General features: G+C 47.7%; 1 protein-coding gene across 2 annotated transcripts in view; it reads right to left on the reverse strand.

The window, feature by feature from the left end:
• MAEA (macrophage erythroblast attacher, E3 ubiquitin ligase) overlaps positions 1–21,556 on the reverse strand; it is a 228,082-nt gene that overhangs the window by 66,497 nt on the left and 140,029 nt on the right. For both annotated transcript variants that reach the window (XM_069204052.1, XM_069204043.1), the window contains exons 4-5: positions 17,354–17,476; positions 2,166–2,242 (exon numbers count right to left, since the gene is read on the reverse strand). In XM_069204052.1, the coding sequence (XP_069060153.1) occupies positions 2,166–2,242; positions 17,354–17,476 (200 nt within the window). The remainder of the gene's footprint in view (positions 1–2,165; positions 2,243–17,353; positions 17,477–21,556) is intronic.

Here is a 21,556-nt window from a genome sequence, read left to right on the forward strand (position 1 = left end):
GTCCGTCGCCTCCTCGCCTCTAGCTCTCACAGGGCAGGCGCCTCACCAAACCATCCAAAGGCCGGGCCCGCTTGCCTGCGCCCCCAGTATGGCGCCGCGCAGCAGCACGTGCAGCCCGGCCTGTAAGGTACCTGCAGCCAACCTCCGTCCACTGCTCACGGGACTCCAGCCGCAAGCTCCAGCCCACAGGTAGTCCAAAGAAGTGGTCTCGCCAGGAACAGACTGCTCAATGCGAGCCACGTGGTCAGGAGGCCTGGAGCCCCCCTCCAAAGTTGGGGCTCTCCGCCCAGGAGGCCGGGGCTCGGCAACACTTGCCCCCCAGGAACACAGATTCCTCTTTTGGCTCTGTGGGGGGCGCCGGTCCTCCGGGCACCCCCCACACTCAGGCCTCGATTGGCCGACCTCGCGGCACCCAGTGCACGCGGCACCCAGTGCACGCGTCACCACCAGGCCGCGGCCGACGGTCTCCAGCACTCGGCCGGCCGCAGAACCACGTGGGCTTGGCTCCTTTCTGCCTCCCGCTCCCTCCAGAGGTCGGCGCTCGGGAGTGCCACATCCCGGGGCGCCGTGGCAGCGTCACGCCCTCACCAGCTGACTGCCGCCGGCCCTCGAGCCCCTGTTAACGGCCAGATAAGCCGGGCGGTGCGCAGAGCTCTTCTAGCTCGCATCCGCCAGCTTCAACGGCTTGGCCACGCCACCTTCAGAGGCTGCACCTTCAACGTTAAATCCCCTAAGACCTGCCCTTCCCTGCCCTACTGTGGATGGTTAGTGTCTTGATGGTGTCAATGCCAGATTACCCCTTTGCAGCTGGCCTTTCGTTACCCTGCCTGATGTCAATTAATAAAGAAAGTAGCCAGATTTGTGGGCTGATTTCCTATATATATATATATATATATATATATATATATATACACAGACACACACACAATCATGCAGACTTTTGCACAGTAGAAATATTGGCCACAGATTAACAGTGGCTGTACATCTCTGTTCTAATTACATATATAGCACCTTCTCCTAAATGCTGTAGTAGCCTAAAGACGCAATTCTCAGGCCGGGAAGATCTTAGAACAGTGGTTCTTAACCTGTGGCCCAGGGATCCCTGAGGTATGCAAAGCCTACTCAGGGGGTCTGCAACTGCTTAGAATATGAAATACTATTAGCTGATGAGTAAAGTGTATATAAATAAAGAAGCAAATTGCACAGCTGGAACACTTAAAACATTCTGTAAATGTGAAGGAATTTGAAATGGAAGGATAACAATTAAGTTAGTATCCTCAGATTGATTCGAGGAAGCAGTGCAAAAGCATCAAACAGAATTCAGTATGGACGATGGGTGAACTCAATTAAATTTAGAAATTCTCCAACCTCCCCAATACAAACACAATTTTGATTTTTTTGTTAATATATTGATTTGTGAATTAAATACAATATTGACTCATTTGTGTACTTGTTCAATGAATGCTTGTTTTTGTATTATTTTATGCTTCAAATTATCGAAAATGCTTAGGCCAGGGTTCCCAGCTTCCATTAATGACACAGTGGGGGCCCCTAGATTCCAATAGTGGCTCAGTGAGGGTCCCTTGGTTGCAGAAATTATTACGTGTGAGTCGACAGAGGTCACAAGGTTAAGGATCACTGGGCTAGAGAGACTGATTCTCGCTGTTGACCTTAATTTTAAGTGCAGTATTTCGTTTGGCACTTATTATGATACTTTTCCTTTTAGAAAGTGAAGCACTGACTGAACATTCAGTTATTAGAGGGCTAAGTGTTATTTCTGCTTGCATTAACTACTGGCTGTCTACCCCTTTCCAACAATTCTGGCCTACTCTGCCCCTTGGGTCATTAGAACTTTTTTTTGCAAGTGATTGCCAACCAGACCATGGACTGAGGGGATCAGTGGTCCCAAAGGTGGCTCCGTGCACCCACTGGAGTCATTCTTACTGGGCAGGAGGAGCTGTGGATGACAGATTGCTACTGGGCGTATGTAATCAGGCTGAAAAAAAGTTCTGGTATTTATTCTGCTAAACAGAACGCGTAGAAGCAAAGAATGTCGAGAGAAAGCTCGTAGAAACTGAATATTGAGGCAACAAGAGTATGGATTTCATAAGCTATACACTTAGCATATATTAAATATAGATAATAATTAATCGTATCACGCATACCTCACGGCATCCAGTCTCTTGTTTTGCCGAATTAGTTCGATAAACTCCTGGATTCTAAGACTGAACTCCAGACAGCTCTGAAAGATATAAAGACAAAAAGTTGCCAGTTAAAGTCGCTTGTTTTTTTTTCATTAATCGAATGCAAAGCTTAACAATTACAATGTAATTCTTTAGACATTAAGGTAAGAAAATAGTGTGAAAAATAAAGAATCCAAACAGAGCTATTATTACAATCCTATAGAGGCATGAACCCTTTTTAGGGTCGAGACTGCGAAGCATGCGCTTGCGACTGCGTTTCACTTTCGAGACGCTGTAGTAGTTAGAAAAGGGCTCGGAGCCCCGCCCATGTCACGTCAGTGCCATTCATTGGTTCGTGGCCTTGCCTTTTAAAATCTGCTTGCTTTTATTAGTGGAGGGCATGCCTACGTCATACTTTTCCGGTGGCTAGCCCTCCTCGAGCGCAGCGACCAAGTACTGAAAACATACGAGGCTTGCTGTTTTCCGTCCGGTTTGTGGACTACTTTTTCTCTTTTTTTGCAGCACTGTCTCGCTTGCACGTTTTTTTTTCCTTCCATTTAATGAGACAATAAAAGTCCGGTTGGGAGTTTACAACTGCAAATTGCTCTAACTCGGAGAAATGCAAGACTCGTTGCATTGCAAATGCTTGTTTGAACAGCTGCCCTTAAATCGAAATGCTCAAAGCACTAAACACCTGTTCCTTCTTGGCTTGGCATGAGTCTTGTGGTGCACAGAAAGAGAGCTGATGTGTGAAGTCTGTGCGACCTTTTGCCCTGGGAGTGCTGCGGCTTTGTAAAATAAACCTAGACGGACAAGTAGGAGCGGCTAAATAGAGAACTCTTGGTGGGTCATGAGGTGCACCTGCATGTAACCCAAAACATCAGATTATAAAAAAAAAAAAAATACATTTAATAAATCTACCTTCAGCAGTCAGTAGTGTAGTGAAGGAGTTTGCCTTTTATAGTTCTATGTTAACAGACAGGCTGGCACTAAATCACCACACAACGAACTGAGTTTCTTAAGCCACAACTTGAAACTTGAAACTGTCCCAGCTGCACGGCAACAGATATTCCCTCACAACACAGCCTGCTGGGGTTGAAGACAGCTCTCAAGAAGGCACTTAGCAGGTGAAACAAATCCCTTGTAATCAAATAGCGAGGATAAAGAGTCAATCTTCAATTCAAATGTGTTTTTTTTTCCATTATAAAGTTTGTAAGGCAAAAGTAAGACATTCATTAAGGTGCAAAAACATTACAGAGAGATTACACTTCACAAGTGGAGAGGTACTGGGAGAATACCGAGGAATGAAGAGAAAGATTAGGATTCTATCAGAATAAGCATTATAGATAGTAAATTACTAAGGGCCTGATTTAGAGTTTGGCGAAAGGTTTACTCCATCACATGACGGATATTCCATCCACCGTATTACAATTCTCCATAGGCTATAATAGGATTGTAATACGGCGTACAGGATATCTGCCATGTTTGTGACAGAGTAACCCCCTTCACCAAACTCTAAATCAGTCCCTAACTTTTACTGGATACTTCTTCCAATAGATTCTTCACCTTGAAAGACTCCAACAGCAATGCCCAGAACAGGACTGAAGCAGTAGAGGTTTAAATTCACACAAAAATATTGTGGTGCCACTGACCCAAAGAGAGCCTTGCCCCTTATATAAGTCAAAGAAATAATGCTTGGAGTGCCAGCAAGTTGTTTTCTACCAGATGCAAAGACAGGCATTGATTTCGGTAGTTCAGACCTAGCTGTCCTGCTTTCATCAGAGTGGGTCTTAATGTCTTAAGGAAGGTCGGTGTTAACCAGTTAAAAAAATACCGTATTGTAAAAAATGACCCCTTTTTATATTGTGTTTCACCACTGCTCTGCCTTTCCAGAAACCAAAGAATCCCATGTTCATCAATCATATTCTGTCAATCACTCCACATCAAAACCCAATGTAATTTTACGGTCAAAATAATGTGGATGCTCCTGTGCTTTGAAGGTGGAGAAGGTGAGTGAGAAGCAGTCAGACAGTGAACACAGGCTCACAACTCAACAAACTTCCAAAAGCAGCAATAAATGATTCTCCATACAAATGCTTTCTTTTATGACGAAAGTAGTATTTATATTAGAACATAAACTGAAATACAGCTACGCAAATAATAGCTAGTCTCCCTGAGGTAAGAGCTCTAGTGTTTAATGCAGGCCCTCTCGTTAGCAGCAGTGGATATTTCTCATTCACTATATGCAAAATTCAAATTAAGCCCCACTAGCAGCCTGAGCCTCGAGAGTCCCACTCCAACTCGGTTAGAAAAGTCAAAAAATGTTCCAGGGCTGAAACGCTATCTGGCAGACAAGTTCTTCCAGCCTGTAGCTCAGTCCACCTGCACCAGGAAAGATCATCCAACCAAAGTCTCTGAGAGTGTCTTTCTCGTGGCCGCAGTGGCTGCATCGGCTACCTTGTGTTAGTATCACACACGCAGTTTTGTAGGGGCCGTGGCTGGGTGTCCTCGGTTCTCCGTTGATGTCATGGTAGGTCTCCATCGGTCTTTCGCTAAAGGGGAGGAGGGTGGACAGCGGGTTCTGGTATTGATCCACAGTCGGGGCTCAGGCCCCCACTGTTCACCACGGCGGCCACGCCTCACGACAATGGCATCCACCCAGCTGCACTTCTCGTCTTCCTTGGTGGCCCTCTCTGGTATACAGAGTCACCACACCTGCTCTTCACTTGGCCAACGGTCCATTTAACACAGCAGCATGCTCCTCTTCATAGTGGCCCCTTGCGGCACTGAGGGCAGCCAATTTAACCCTGCACATCGGCAAGGACCTGATCGGTGCAACTAAGTTCATGGCAGCCTTTCTATGGCACATGGGGGTTGCCAACTAAACCCTGCACACAAGAAACTATCAAGTTGTGTAGCAGCCATCTCTTACCACCTCGCTACAGGGATGCACTCACCAGGATCTTCCCCTGGACCTCACTTCTCCAGCTCTTCTCTTTCTCACAGGGATCACTGGTCTTGACAAGCACCACCAGGGCTAGGTAGTCTTGGATGAACCTGGGCGATGTCCCCTCACCAAGCTGAGACTGGCAGGCCTTAGCATCCAGCCCTGGTCACAGCCAGAAGTCTTACAGAGCCTCCTCTCCTCACACAGCCCATCTGGTTGCTTGACAGCTGACAATGTTTGGGTCCTGGAGCTCCCCTTCTTCTAATCCATTTCCAGACACCAAATGCATCTGGAAATGGATTAGTAGGTCGTTGGGAGAAGAAAGAGGGGGGGGTTCGGATTCTTTAAAGTTTGTGTTGTGGGGCCTGCTTCCCCTTGAAGTGCCCTCTCCTCTGTCTTGCTCTTCCTGCAGAAAGCACCCTGGCACAGGAGGAGGGACTTCAAATCGGATAGCCCCACACCACAGGCTCTGGGAGTAACTAGATATTCACGGCTGGGTGTCAGCCATAGTGATATGTGCAGCCTCAGCCCCACTCTCTATGATTCTGGTATTAGTCCCATTTCCTTCCCAAGAGAGTGCTCTCTCTCTAAATCAAAGAGAACCTGTAAGGAAATGCCTCCTTGGCATGGTTACCCCCTGACGTTTTGCCTTTTGTTGATGCCAGTTATGACTGATAGTGTGCTGGGACCCTGCTAACCAGGCCCCAGCACCAGTGTTCTTTCCCTAAACTGTACCTTTGTTCCCACAACTGGCACAGCCCTGGCACCCAGATAAGTCTCTTGTAAATGGTACCAAGGGCCCTGATGCCACGGAAGGTCTGTAAGGGCTGCAGCATGTTTTATGCCACCCTGGGGACCCCTCACTCAGCACATGCACACTGCCTCACAGCTTGTGTGTGTTGGTGGGGAGAAAAAGGCAAAGTCGACATGGCATCCCCCTCAGGATGGCATGCCCACCTCACACTGCCTGTGGCATAGGTAAGTCACCCCTCTAGCAGGCCTTACAGCCCTAAGGCAGGGTGCACTATACAACAGGTGAGGGCATATGTGCAGGAACACTATGCCCCTACAGTGTCTAAGCAAAACCTTAGACACTGCAAGTGCAGGGTAGCCATGAAGAGTATATGGTCTGGGAGTTTGTCAAACTCGAACTCTACAGTTCCATAATGGCAACACTGAAATCTGAGAAGTTTGGTATCAAACTTCTCAGCACAATAAATGCACACTGATGCCAGTGTGGGATTTATTGTAAAATGCACCTAGATGGCCTCTTAGAGATGCCCCCTGAATACCAGTCTGAGTCCTAGTGCTAGGCCGACCAGTTTCTGCCAGCCTGCCACAACCAGACGAGTTTCTGGCCACAGGGGGAGAGTGCCTTTGTCACTCTGTGGCCAGGAACAAAGCCTGTACTGGGTGGAGGTGCTTCTCACCTCCCCCTGCAGGAAACTGTAACACCTGGCGGTGAGCCTCAAAGGCTCACGCCTTTTGTTACAGCACCCCAGGGCATCCAAGCTAGTGGAGATGCCCGCCCCTCCTGCTCCTGCCCCCACTTTTGGCGGCAAGGTTGGAGGAGATAATGAGAAAAACTAGGAGGAGTCACCCACCAGTCAGGACTACCTCTAATGTGCCCTGAGCTGAGGTGACCCCTGCCTTTAGAAATCCTCCATCTTCAGATTGGAGGCTTCCCCCAATAAGATTAGGGATGTGCCCCCCCACTCAGGGAGGAGGCACAAAGAGGGTGTAGCCAACCTCCAGGACAGTAGCCATTGGCTACTGCCCTCCTGACCTAAACACACCCCTAAATCTAGAAATTTAGGGGCGACCCAGAACCCAAGAAATAACATTCCTGCAACCTACAACAAGAAGGACTGCTGACCTGAAAGCCCTGCAGAGACGACGGAGACGACAACTGACTTTGCCCCAGCCCTACCGGCCTGTCTCCAGACTCAAAGAACCTGCACAGCGACGCAGCCGACAGGGACCAGCAACCTCTGAAGTCTCAGAGGACTGCCCTGAACCCAGAGGACCAAGAAACTCCAGAGAACAGCGGCACTGTTCAAAAATAGAAACAACTTTGCAACTTTTGATCAACTTCTAAAGAACTCACTCTTCTTGCCGGAAGCGTGAGACTTCACACTCTGCACCCGACGCCCCCGGCTCAAGCTTCAGAGAACCAAACACCGCAGGGAGGACTCCCAGGCGACTGCAACTACGTGAGTAACCTGAGACGATCCCCCTGCACCCCCACAGCGACGCATGCAGAGAGGATCCACAGGCTTCCCCTGACCGCAACTGCCTGGAACAAAGAACCCGATGCCTGGACCAAGCACTGCACCCGCAGCCCCCAGGACCAAAAGGAACCGAACTTCAGTGCAGGAGTAACCATCAGGCGACCCTCTGGCTAGCCCAGTCGGTGGCTTGCCTGAGAAGCTCCCCTGTGCCCTGCCTGCACCGCTAGAGTGACCCCAGGTCCCTCCATTGACTTCTATTGAAAACCCAACGCCTGCTAAGCACACTGCACCCGGCCGCCCCTGTGCCGCTGAGGGTGTGTTTTGTGTGCCTACCAGTATCCCCCCCCCACCCCCCCCCCTCCCCAGTGCTCTAAAAAAAAAAAAAAAAAAGACAGAGGTACTTACCTGTTGGCAGACTGGAACCGGAGCACCCCTGTTCTCCATAGGCACTTTTGTGTTTTGGGCCCTCCTTTGACCTCTGCACCTGACCAGCCCTGTGTTGCTGGTGCGGTGACTTTGGGGTAGCCTTGAACCCCCAACGGTGGGCTGCCTATGCCCAGGAAACTTAACTTGTAAGTGCTTTAATTACCTGAGAAACATAACAATACTTACCTCCCCAGGAACTGTTGATTTTTGCACTGTGTCCACTTTTAAAATAGCTAATTGTCATTTTAGCCAATACTGTGTATGTTACTGCTCTAATTCAAAGTTCCTTACTTATATGTGTGGAGCACCTTGCATTTTATGTATTTACTTCAAATCTTTAATCTTGTGTTTCAAAAATAAATTAAGAATACATATTTTTCTATATAAAACCTATTGGCCTGGAGTTGAGTCTTTGAGTGTGTTCCTCATTTATTGCCTCTGTGTGTACAACAAATGCTTAACACCACCCTCTGATAAGCCTACTGCTCGACCACACTACCACAAAATAGAGCATTAGAATTATCTAATTTTGCCACTATCAACATCTAGGGGGAACCCTTGGACTCTCTGAACACTATATCTCACTTTGAGATAGTATAAAAAGAGCCAACTTCCTACAGAACCCTTTCAAGTATGATGGAGGGCCTGGTTCTCCTTCCTCCAGTGTGTGCCACCCAGCTCAGAGAAATACAGCAATTCACAAATCTATCTGGGGGACGCCTCCTCATTCTTTTTCAGTCAAAATAGAACCCAGTTTCTTCCTTGTACTGTACCATTCAGAGCGCTGCATACACTCAGCACATACACTACCTACTAATTTGATGTGTGGTGAATAAAGAATGAAGCAGTGGAACTTTACATAAGTGAGCTTGTAGGCCTCACTCCAGTGAAGCAGGTATAAAGACCGGTTCGCTCTTACTGATCACTAAACAGTACGCTGTCACCATGGCGCTCATGCAACTTAACTCCTGGCAAACGCAGTCGCCTTTTACCAATCTCAGGACAATGCACTGGTCACTCCTCATGGTCCAACAATACTGCAATCCGTGAGAGGGCCCTATGTCAAGGCACACACACATGATCCGTATTCAACCATGCAACAAAAATCAGCATCAGGGATCCAGAGATCTTTGCAGCTGGGTCACTCAGGGCATGGAACATGCCCATCACCAAGCAATGGAATTTTCCATCCCAACAGGGGCATAAGGATTACTGCTATACTGTGAAATTTGATCTCCCGGATCATAGTGGATCATCATGGATCAATTAAACAAGCATTGGCAAAGTCAACAGATTGTGCCTATGAATGGGTTATTGGCTTTGACAATCGTGTGGAGGTGAAGAATGGGAGAGCGGGAAAATGTGGAGAATGGGACGGTTGGAAAAAGTGCTATTATATTGTCAGCACTTTTTATTCCCTTTTCTGTTGGGAGGGAGGGGGAAATGAAAGACGGATGGGGTGGGTGGGAGTGGGAGAGGAAAGATGGACGGAGTGGGCGGGAGTGGGAGAGGAAAGACTGAGGGTGCGGGCAGGAGGGGGAGATGAAAAAGGGATGGGGCGGGAGGGGCAGATGAAAAAGGGACCGGGCGGGAGGGGGAGATGAAAAAGGGACGGGGCGGGAGGGGGAAGATGAAAAAGGGACGGGGCGGGCGGGAGGGGAAGATGAAAAAGGGACCGGGCGGGAGGGGGAGATGAAAAAGGGACAGGGCAGGCGGGAGGGGGAGATGAAAAAGGGACGGGGCGGGCGGGAGGGGGAGATGAAAAGGGGACGGGGCGGGCGGGAGGGGGAGATGAAAAAGGGACGGGGCGGGCGAGATGAAAAAGGGACGGGGCGGGCGAGATGAAAAAGGGACGGGGCGGGCGAGATGAAAAAGGGACGGGGCGGGCGAGATGAAAAAGGGACGGGGCGGGCGAGATGAAAAAGGGACGGGGCGGGCGAGATGAAATAGGGACGGGGCGGGCGAGATGAAATAGGGACGGGGCGGGCGAGATGAAATAGGGACGGGGTGGGCGAGATGAAAAAGGGACGGGGCGGGCGAGATGAAAAAGGGACGGGGCGGGCGAGATGAAAAAGGGACGGGGCGGGCGAGATGAAAAAGGGACGGGGCGGGCGAGATGAAAAAGGGACGGGGCGGGCGAGATGAAAAAGGGACGGGGCGGGCGAGATGAAAAAGGGACGGGGCGGGCGAGATGAAAAAGGGACGGGGCGGGCGAGATGAAAAAGGGACGGGGCGGGCGAGATGAAAAAGGGACGGGGCGGGCGAGATGAAAAAGGGATGGGGCGGGAGGGCGGGCGAGATGAAAAAGGGACGGGCGGGAGGGCGGGCGAGATGAAAAAGGGACGGGCGGGAGGGTGGGCGAGATGAAAAAGGGACGGGGCGGGAGGGTGGGCGAGATGAAAAAGGGACGGGTGGGAGGGTGGGCGAGATGAAAAAGGGACGGGGCGAGATGAAAATGGGACAGGGCGGGCGGTCGGGGAGATGAAAAGGGGACAGGGCGGGCGGTCGGGGAGATGAAAAGGGGACGGGGCGGGTGGTCGGGGGAGATGAAAAGGGGACGGGGCAGCGGGCGGGGGAGATGAAAAGGGGACGGGCGGGAGGGAGGGGGAGATGAAAAAGGGACAGGGCGGGTGGGAGGGGGGGAGATGAAAAAGGGACAGGGCAGGCGGGAAGAAAGGGGAAAAGGGCGGGAGGGGGGAGAAGAAAGGGGAAAAGGGAGGGCGGGAGAGGGGAGAAGAAAGGGGAAAAGGGCGGGCGGGAGGGGGGAGAAGAAAAGGGAAAAGGGCGGGCGAGAGGGGGGAGAAGAAAAGGGAAAAGGGCGGGCGGGAGGGGGGAGAAGAAAGGAGAAAAGGGCGGGCGGGAGGGGGGAGAAGAAAGGAGAAAAGGGCGGGCGGGAGGGGGGAGAAGAAAGGAGAAAAGGGCGGGCGGGAGGGGGGAGAAGAAAGGGGAAAAGGGCGGGCGGGAGGGGGGAGAAGAAAGGGGAAAAGGGCGGGCGGGAGGGGGGAGAAGAAAGGGGAAAAGGGCGGGCGGGAGGGGGGAGAAGAAAGGGGAAAAGGGCGGGCGGGAGGGGGGAGAAGAAAGGGGAAAAGGGCGGGCGGGAGGGGGGAGAAGAAAGGGGAAAAGGGCGGGCGGGAGGGGGGAGAAGAAAGGGGAAAAGGGCGGGCGGGAGGGGGGAGAAGAAAGGGGAAAAGGGCGGGCGGGAGGGGGGAGAAGAAAGGAGAAAAGGGCGGGCGGGAGGGGGGAGAAGAAAGGGGAAAAGGGCGGGCGGGAGGGGGGAGAAGAAAGGGGAAAAGGGCGGGCGGGAGGGGGGAGAAGAAAGGGGAAAAGGGCGGGCGGGAGGGGGGAGAAGAAAGGGGAAAAGGGCGGGCGGGAGGGGGGAGAAGAAAGGGGAAAAGGGCGGGCGGGAGGGGGGAGAAGAAAGGGGAAAAGGGCGGGCGGGAGGGGGGAGAAGAAAGGGGAAAAGGGCGGGCGGGATAGGGGAGAAGAAAGGGGAAAAGGGCGGGAGGGAGAGGGGAGAAGAAAGGGGAAAAGGGCAGGAGGGAGGGGGCAAAAGAAGAAATGGGCCGGGAGGGAGGGGACAAAAGAAGGAAAGGGGCGGGAGGGAGGGGACAAAAGAAGGAAAGGGGCGGGAGGGAGGGGACAAAAGAAGGAAAGGGGCGGGAGGGAGGGGACAAAAGAAGGAAAAGGGCGGGAGGGAGGGGACAAAAGAAGGAAAAGGGCGGGAGGGAGGGGACAAAAGAAGGAAAAGGGCGGGAGGGAGGGGACAAAAGAAGGAAAGGGGTGGGCGGGAGGGAGGGGACTAAAGAAGGAAAGGGGTGGGCGGGAGGGAGGGGACTAAAGAAGGAAAGGGGTGGGCGGGAGGGAGGGGACTAAAGAAGGAAAGGGGTGGGCGGGAGGGAGGGGACAAAAGAAGGAAAGGGGTGGGCAGGAGGGAGGGGACAAAAGAAGGAAAGGGGCGGGCGGGAGGGGGTGACAAAAGAAGGAAAGGGGCGGGCGGGAGGGGGTGACAAAAGAAGGAAAGGGGCGGGCGGGAGGGGGTGACAAAAGAAGGAAAGGGGCGGGCGGGAGGGGGTGACAAAAGAAGGAAAGGGGTGGGCGGGAGGGGGTGACAAAAGAAGGAAAGGGGTGGGCGGGAGGGGGTGACAAAAGAAGGAAAGGGGTGGGCGGGAGGGGGTGACAAAAGAAGGAAAGGGGTGGGCGGGAGGGGGTGACAAAAGAAGGAAAGGTGTGGGCGGGAGGGGGTGACAAAAGAAGGAAAGGGGTGGGCGGATGGTAAAGATGAAGGAAGGGAAGGGGCAGGGAGGGGAGATGTAAGAAGGGAAGAGGCAAGCGGAAGGGGAGGTGAAAAGGGAGGTGAAAGAAGGGGTGGGCGGGAGGGGAGGTGAAAGAAGGGAAGGGGTGGGCGGGAGGGGAGGTGAAAGAAGGGAAGGGGTGGGCGGGAGGGGATAGACTAAAAAAGGAAAGGGGCAGGAAGGGGAAATGAAAGCAGGGAAAAGGCGGTGGAAAGGATTAGCAGCAATATCGCTGAAAATGAGTAAAAGAAAAAAAAATTGCTAGGACGTATCTGCATCAGTGCTTTTTTTGTTGTTGTGTTATTCAACTTGGAAAACAGCGGCAAGGTGGGTGGGGGCAGCCATGGGGTGGGGCAACACCAACGATGAAACAGAGGGCGGACAGGGTGAGGCTGAATAAAGTGCTATGACATGGTCAGTGGTGTCCGCATCATAATACTTTTTTGTTATGGTGGGTGGCGGGGAAAGGCAACACCATAACGAAATGGAGGGGCGACACTGAAAACAAGTGGGAGAAAACATGCAAGATAGGACAAAGAGAGGGCGGGAGGAAGCAGATAGTCAGGGGGGATATACAGGACAGAGTGAGGTACAAAAGAGGCACTTTGTAGAGCGCTTCAACATAAAGAAAAAATATAGCTCCCAAAACCACGAGCAGACGAAGGACACAAATACTTGAGCTGTGGCCACACACTAGAAGAGGAAGTGGTGATCACAGCATTGAGCAGAGACGTTTAAGTCAATCAATGGAAAGTAATGAGCAGCCTCCAAGCCTACTGGTAGTAGACAAAATATCTCGAAGAGACAGTGTATGCTCTGTTTAGACGAGACCTTAACATTTTGGAGAGACACAATTGTATTCTTTATTTATGTACATATTTATACAATGCAAGCCTTAGTAACAGCGCAGAACAAGTAAAAATAAATTGTTTTATATCAGCAACAGACAGCACAAATATAAACGAAAATCTGTGGCATCATAAATGCAAGACATGATTGTCAGCCAAATTAAGGCCCATACATTTCAAACAGGAGTGTTTAGAGATCCTTTTAGAAAGCGAGACATGTCAGAGCATGTCCAAGGGAAGAGTATTCTAAAGAGCGGGAGAGGCAATGGAGAAAGCTTGACTGGATGTGAAACAAATAATGTATAGGCCACTGGTAGTCGTACGATGAAGGCCTTATGAGTGGATAGGACCTCTTAAAATGAAGAGAAACTATAATGTGCAGCCAATGTAGGATCTGAGTGGCGGTACTGCATCATCAAAGGTCCTGGTGCCCGCATATGCCCGACGGTAAGGGCAGCACTGAATATGAGCACATTCTAAGAGCCCTAGGAGTAGCAGATGGCCACAGTCAATGTGAGATACCACTAAAGGCTGGCCAGCAGTCAAGAAAGCAGATGCAGGTAGAACATGTTTACAAGCCAGACAAAAAGCAGCTGGAATTAAGCAGCCTAGACTTTTTTGCAATATGTGCTTGCATTGCTAATTTATAATCAGGGCCAATGGAATTATGTGGCAAGGGAGGGCCAAATTACGTAGCAGGGTTGATTAAATTATGCGGCAAGAAAAGACAAATTATGCAGCGTAATGCGGCACATTTTCTGTTATTATTTCTTAATTATTTTCTCACTTTTACACTTGTTAACACTGTCTGGGGATACACTGCACCGCATTAGTACCAGTTTAACAGCCACAGATGGCAAAAAACAACAGAAAGGTGACCAGTCAGCCTTTGCAATGGTCCTTCCACTGCGCTGCAACGTGTGGCTGCGTTTTTAGTAACTTTTGAACCATCTGAGCTAGAAACATTTTTTTTTTTTCAAAATATGCAGACTATGCAGCAGATAATGGATTATGTGGCAAATCCATAATTATGCGGAAGAAAGTTGCAGGCGTACAATAGCATAATTTCATCAGCCCTGCTTATTATGAAACACAAACCCCAATGGCATATCAGAGTCAACCAATACACGAAGAACTGAATCAGAAAGTTGGTGTTACTAGAAGAATAAAACAAACTCTGTGTTATTACTTGGACACAGCGGTTTCAGGCTTAAATTCACCATCCAGGTATCGACTGCAAAGAGACAGGTCTGCAAACATAAGATGTTACCTTGTGACAACACCATTAGATAGATGTAGGTGTGGTCATCACCCTGATGGGTTGATATGACCTAGCCACAAAACTCCCAGGAGATCCATAAAAAGGTTAAACAGCCAGCGAAAGGATCAAGCTATGAGGCACTTCGCAATGATACTGTCAATGTCAACTTAACTGGGCATATTGGAAGTGAACAACAGGTAATGACAAACTTCTCCAGGCCCTTCTTCCCACCTTCCCCTGTATAAGGTGAAAGAATAAAAGAACAGAAGACAGTGCCCTATTTTCTATTGCATGAAAAGCACTTGAGAGATCCAGCAGCATGAGCAGGACAATATGCACAGCCTTCATCAGACGGCTTAACATTTCGTCAAGCACTTGCAGAGTGACTGTCTCAAAGCTCTGGCAAAGGGAAGAAAGCAGGACTAGCAGGATGTGAAGAGGTTAGAGCTTTTGATGTGGTTTGCACCTTGTTGAAATGAGCCATCTCGATGATTTTTCCAAAAGGAAGAAAGATGATAGGGCAAGCATCACTAGGCAGTGCTGTCCAGGATAGGATGGGAGAAGTAGTTTTAAAAGCAGTGTGGAAACGGTCTTGTTTTAAGGAGGTCTTCACTAGTGAAGTGAGCAGCATAGTGGCTTCAGTTGAAACACTGGAGAAACATCGGCTTAGAAAGCGGGCTTGCATGATCACAGTAGTGGGAAATGGTGTGATTTCAGAGAATTTGGCCAAGCTGAAACAGTATGGGTGGTGGATACATATTTTAGGAGAGATGAGTTTTGAGAGTTTATGTTGTCCTGAAATGCTAACATCTAATTAATTAAATATTGTCAAAACCTGGGATCCACTGGGCATCTATGGTCCGGGATATCTCCTACTATGGCTCCATCTGCTGAGCCAAGTACAGCACTTTCAGTACTTCACTTTATGTGGTAGCAATGGTGAGCAGTCAACGGCTTGCCAGGGGGGTCGTGTGGTGGTGCTAGAGCTCTGCACTCAAACCATACACACACATTAGTGTAATAAACGACTGGCAACTTCAGTGTTTTACTTTCAAGAAGAAAAGTACTAGAATGCACACTGGAATTAAATGCTACACATGACATGAGCAAATGCAACTTCGTGTCCTAGGTGCTTGAGGTTATCTGAGCCATTTCCTGCTGTTGGCCACTGTGTCCCTTTTAAAGCTCAGGCAATTCCCTTCCAAGTCAAATGTCAAAAATGATTAGCCTCAGGTGCAGATTACAGTCATACTCTCTCAATGGGTGTGTCAATCTGTGTTCGGGTTGGCGCACTCAGGTGGCCACCCAGATCCTCCTCCACTCATCCACTCTCGAGCTTCTGGGAGATTGTCAGCCGGAGTTATTTTCCAAGAAGTTAGCTGCTTCAGTCCTCCGATGACTATGGCAGCTTCTCTCCAGCAAGGAAGGCTGTCTGTTCTGCAGGCCCTGGATCACATATGTGCTGGATAAGCAAGTGCTCGAAAATTGAGCCAGTCTCAGTTAGGCCCATCAGGTCTGGGACAGAACAGCCATGCACAGACTAGTCTCAGGATAATGTGGCCTCTCAATGGTTTGTCTCGGTTGCATGGTAAGTCTCAGCACAGGATTCACTCTCTGGCAAATGCGGCTCAGGCCAGGCTGTGATTTTGTTTTTGGGCCAGCAGCTCAGATCATGCTGCCGAGGATCATAGCCTCTAACTGGGCTCTGTGACCTTCAGATATTCTGCATGGTTGATGCCAGGAATCTTAAGTGGAGAGAGAGCTGCTTGCCAGCACTGGGGTAGGAAATGGCTCTCCACAGACTTCCTCTTCTGGGAGGCCCCACCACGGCAGGGTTTTGCTGTAGCTTGATTCTCCTGGATAGTCACACTTCATGCAGAGTTGGCATGCTTCTTCCCTTTCTCAGCAGGCAAGCTAGCTTCTAGGTGCTTCAAGACATGTGAACAGTCATTACAACAAGAGACAGACTCCAGTGATCTCTCCTTGCCTCTGGGAAGCTGGCTGCAACTCTTGTTCCATAGCAGTAAACTGCAGAGCACTGCTTTGCTGGGCAGTGGAGAACTTGGAACAACTGGGGACTACTTTTTAATAGTCAAAACAAAGAGGAAATGTGGCTCCACTACCTGCACTTTTAGAACTGATTTGAGGTGGTTCTCTTTTCAAGTGTCCTTTTCAAACTGCTCGCCCAGACATAGCCTTTGTGTGAAGTGATGATTTGTCATCAGTGGAGAATGTTTTCAGACCAGAAGGACAACCTTCAATGTAAACTATAAAGCCTACATGTCTGTATATCACAGAATAATTTCTAGAACCAAATAGAATAGACACAGGTCGCATCTTGGCTGTTCTTAATCAAACCAACACACTCTTAAAAATCTTCCTTCAGATCATAAATCAAGATTCCAACAAAAGTGCTACAATTGCCACTCCTGGCCACTGTGATGAGATCCAATTTTTTTTTATATCAAGTTTCACAAAATTTGGGATATCGGAGCCACACGCCCATTCATGCCAGAAGGATACTCCTCTTGTTTAACTGAACCAGCAACAAGCCTACAAGTATTTAAGAAAAATACCTAACTTGCCAGCAGTGCTCCTCAAGCCTTGACAGGGACCCCTACCTGTACTGATATACTAAATGCTTCAATCAGGAAGAGTATATTGCCAACGGCTTTACATCAATTCATCCTTACCAGCTCTACTAAAAAAGCTGATGGCTAACCCCAAATCTCCAGCATCAAAACGCTCACTTCCCCATAAAAATCCAAGAAAATGAAATTACATACCAACTCAGCAACTTAATGAAAATAAACAACATTGTTTATGACCAACAATGTGGTTTCAGATCAGGTAGGGGCACACTATATGTTGTGGTCCGTAAGGCTTTGTTTTCCCTGTTGCCACTATCAATGTTTACATGCAGACGTAAACAAACAAAGTTACGCAGATATCATCTATAATTCCCAACGTATGTTGACAACATATTAATTCCCATCCAATTAATAAATAATCAAACGCAACATGGCGGAATCCGGAAATGCCTAGGACACATCAAATTAACAATAAAAATAAATAAATAAAATTAACAAATAATTAGGGCAGTGATCATTCTAAAAATTATCACTGATTAATTTCATGAAAAAAAATGTAAAGCTGAGAATATACCTTCATTTTCCTGAGCCTTGACTTGTTATCATGACACCATGCCAAGCAAGTCATAGTTTCTTGTCTTTCCAATGATTCTTCCACTTCTTTAGCTGTTAGGAACATCTCTATGTTGACCAAGTCCTTACAAAAGAAAAGAAAGCAAAACCTGTCAAAATACATACATTTGCATAATCTCTAAAAACATGTATTAATTAGCATTACAATCAGTGGCATTGGCAGGCGGAAAAAAAAGCATCTGCCTCTGATCACAGGTCAGCACAAAAGACGAAGTAACAAAATGTTGCGTTGCAATATCTCAAGATTTAGCCAGTTCCATTTACTTAAAGGTGACTGTTGTTTCTAGATCACATTACCCTTTAGAGATAATAATTGTCTATTAAACTTATTTTCAATTACCTGCCATAACTGTGAATACCAGACTAGGTGTGGATTAATCTGCTTTATCTTTTTAATGATAACACATTAAAAATATTATACTTTTACTTGTGCATCTTACCCTCTGCTATTTGAAGGCGTTTGCAGGATAATTCAGAACCTAATTTACATATGTTTAAAAATGTTAAATGGACCCAAGGGTAAAGCATGCAAACGGATACGGGTACCCACTAATGGAAATTATTCCAGCTTTGTACCACCAGAAGCAGCCAGGAAAACAATATCTGGAAAAGTGAAGCCATACCAAAATGACATGTAAAATCATATACACATGAGCTGAAAGCAGAAGATCATACAACTATAATTAACGTAATCGAATTAACCTAGCAGCAACACACATCATTATGGCAGTATTCACTTCTATTACTTAATATGCAAGATCACCAAGTAATATTTATTATATTTATTTTTATAAGGCTTATTGTGCACCAAAACACAACAAAATTGATTGATTCAAGAGACAGAGCGACGAGTGTAGTACGACAACAGTCACTTTTTCTAAATTACCAGAGACAAGGGATTTGAAATGCTAGCTAAGACGCTATCTGGTGGTACGGTTAAGAAGGTATAAAGTTGCCAAATGATCTTAAACTCTACTTTAAATGGTGGCTGAGATTAGACTGCATGTATTTCTAGTTTAGGTAGTAGCTTTAGTAAACCAGGCAGTTTTATGTAGATGGGGTTAAGGGTAACATTCAACTTGGATATTACATGTGGGGGAGAAAAGGACATATCAGTCTGGGTGGTGGATGGGTGGTAAGGAATCACACCTTTACTATGCAGTAAAATATGTCCCGATTAGAATAAGTGCTGTCAGAGCAGCACATGGTAATAATAATCATAATGTCAGTTGCAAACAATCTATGATACAAATCTTACAAATAAAAATGACAGGCAAAGTTAATTGCTCCATATTTTTGTTACCTGGAATGTGATAGGTCACAAAACTTCTTGTAAAGTCCAACAAGCTACCTCCTACCTGGACGGACATGATAGAATTCTGGCCTTTTTGCGAGGAACACATCAGTCATCTATGCAGAATGCAAATGGTGTGTGTACAGATGCAGGATTACGTCCTCCATATGTTCTCAAGAAGTGGCCATATCAGTCAAAAAAGGTACATCATTTCGGTATCTATATTGACCTAGAAAGATATGTGGCTGTACACAGCGCATTCAACATATTACTCGAATTAACTCTCATACTCCTACCTTTGATGATTCGTAGTTCTTCCTAAACCTAATGGCGGCCCAATAGTGCCTTTTTTACGCAAACAGTTGTATGGGGAGGAGATTTTAACACTATTTTGGAACCATCCTATCTCACAGATGACCAAGCAAAACTTTGAACACAAGATGCTTTACACTGTGCTAACAAAGATCCCTTGACCCAAGTACTCAGCTCTTAACAACATAACCTCCAGATTTCAAACTTGTCACTGGAGACCTCCTTAATGGTCGGGTTGGTTAAATAAATGACTAGCGAATACACTGCCTGTTTATTCCAGCACTTGCCCTACTTAAACCGAATGACTCACCACAGGTCCCATTGCTGCCCCTAATGAGGGCGGTGGAGTCTAAAACTCCACCACATGTTTTAGAAGTAGCTGGGATAAATCTATCATTTTGTAAAATTTTCTACACAAACGCTCACATGGGATCTACGCAGAGAGCTGTCTTACCAGAGAAACATTTTTGAAATTCTGGAAAACAAAACAATTACATTTCAACCACTATGGCCCTCATTATGAGTTTGGCAGGCGACGGAGGCCGCCTGCCCAACTTAAACCACTGAGAGACCGCCCGTGCGTCCAAACACCGATGGTCATATTTGGAGTGGACCGCAGGGCCGGCCGGTAGAGACAGCATTTCCACCAACCGGTCCTCCTGTGAACAGGGCCTTAACACTGCAGACAGCTCGTAATCAAGCCTGTGGCAATGTGGCGGTGTGGCGGTGCAGCGGTTGAAGCAGAACCTGTCGCTCATTCCACTGCCCGTAATTCAGGCAGTGGAATGCACGATGGGCCTGTGCATGGGGGCCCCTGCACTACCCATGCCAAGAGCCTGGGCAGTGAAGGGCCCCCCCGACACACTTATTCCGCCAGCTTTTCCATGGCGGTTGAACCTTCAAGAAAACGCTCACTGTAACCTAGCGGTGTCAGCAGTCCAACCGCGGAGGCTCTGCCACGGTCATAATGTGGTGGTCGAACCGCGGCAGTCCGACCGCCACGGTGAGTCTGGCGGTCTCAAGACCGCCAGACTCATAATGCAGGCCTAAGTGACTGGGCCTCATCCGTAAACTGTAACCACAGCATAGGTCCAATACAGCATTGCTGCCATACACCTGGTGCACCACCGCAGTACATCATAACACTGCACACACAATATACATAACCAGGGCAGATCATTTAAAAAGAAAAAACTATTTAAAAAAAAAAAAAAAGACACCTTAAACATAGTAAATAATGAAATAGACAAAGAAAATGAAAATCTAATTCAACCTTTTGTTTTAGTTCTCTTTTCCAGATAGAAAAAAACTTTACAGTTCCCTCTAGAAGTTAAAACATTCGAACAGCCAACCTGGCTCAACTTTTAAGGACTTACTTTCTCAACGACAAACTCTTGAAGAAGACTTGTGATGAAAAGGGGTGTTGGTAAACTAATAATGAACTGGATGCATTCCGATTTGGAATCCGCAGAGAGTGTTCAAGGGCGTATACATATTTTGCATCATGATATCTCATGTTACAGTGTGGGGAACTGTACAATTCAATACACCACAACCACAGTAACAGAGACCAGGAACTCTTCTAACAAAATAAGAATTAACCAGCACATTTGAAATGCATGTATTTTCTAAGGCAAACCACACGACTGAGCCAAGCTGCAGAGAAGAAAAAACTCAAACAGCAACAGAGGCTATTGTGTACCTTTGACAGGTCCTTTTTAACAGCCCAAACAATAGCAGTTCACATTTAGGGTAGCATTTCAATGAGGCAGTTCTGGAAATGTTCTCAAAATAGCAAGAGAGAAACTGCTTTTGACTGAGAAATCTTCGAATTCATGTACTGCTGTATATTCTAAACGTCAATAAGTGTGAGAATTTACACTGTGACCACATATGACAACTGCTGCCAGGATGGGGTTTGGGTCTAAACATAGGTTTACTCCATCGGCATTATGGGGAACTCAATAAAAGAGTTTATGTGGGATCTCAGCAGGTCAGCGCCTAGAGTTCAGCTACTGACAGCCGGCCAGTCACCTGTCTACTACGTTATATTTTATATAGTGGTGTGTCAGTAGTGGTGTGTCACTATTATGGTCTCATGACACTGAAATAACTTCACCAGATGAGATCGTACATTTTATCAACTAACATAATTTCACATTTTTTAATGGTTGTGTAACATTTGCCGAGTAAATTGAAAGTTGTTCAACAATAAAGGCAGAGCATCTAGTCTGTGGCCATCAGTTTCAGTTTTCTTCAACCAACTTTGCTGAATCTAATGTGTCTGATTAGATGGTGTGTCCTAGGGGTTGGTATGATTGTGACCTGCCATAAAGAGGGAGAGATCCTTACTCTGAGGAGCACAGGGACAACTCTGACCCTAGCCATGTGCTTCTTGACAACCCTGGATGAACCTTTGAGTGGTGATTGGTCTAGTTTCAGCAATGACATGCAGTATACACAGTGGGAGCCTTCACTGGGACTTCTTCGGCCCATTTCCTGGGGTTATAAAACAAATGATAAATATTCCACATTGGT

The sequence above is a fragment of the Pleurodeles waltl genome, chromosome 1_2 (assembly GCF_031143425.1).
Source record: "Pleurodeles waltl isolate 20211129_DDA chromosome 1_2, aPleWal1.hap1.20221129, whole genome shotgun sequence".
NCBI classification, from domain to species: Eukaryota; Metazoa; Chordata; class Amphibia; order Caudata; family Salamandridae; genus Pleurodeles; species Pleurodeles waltl.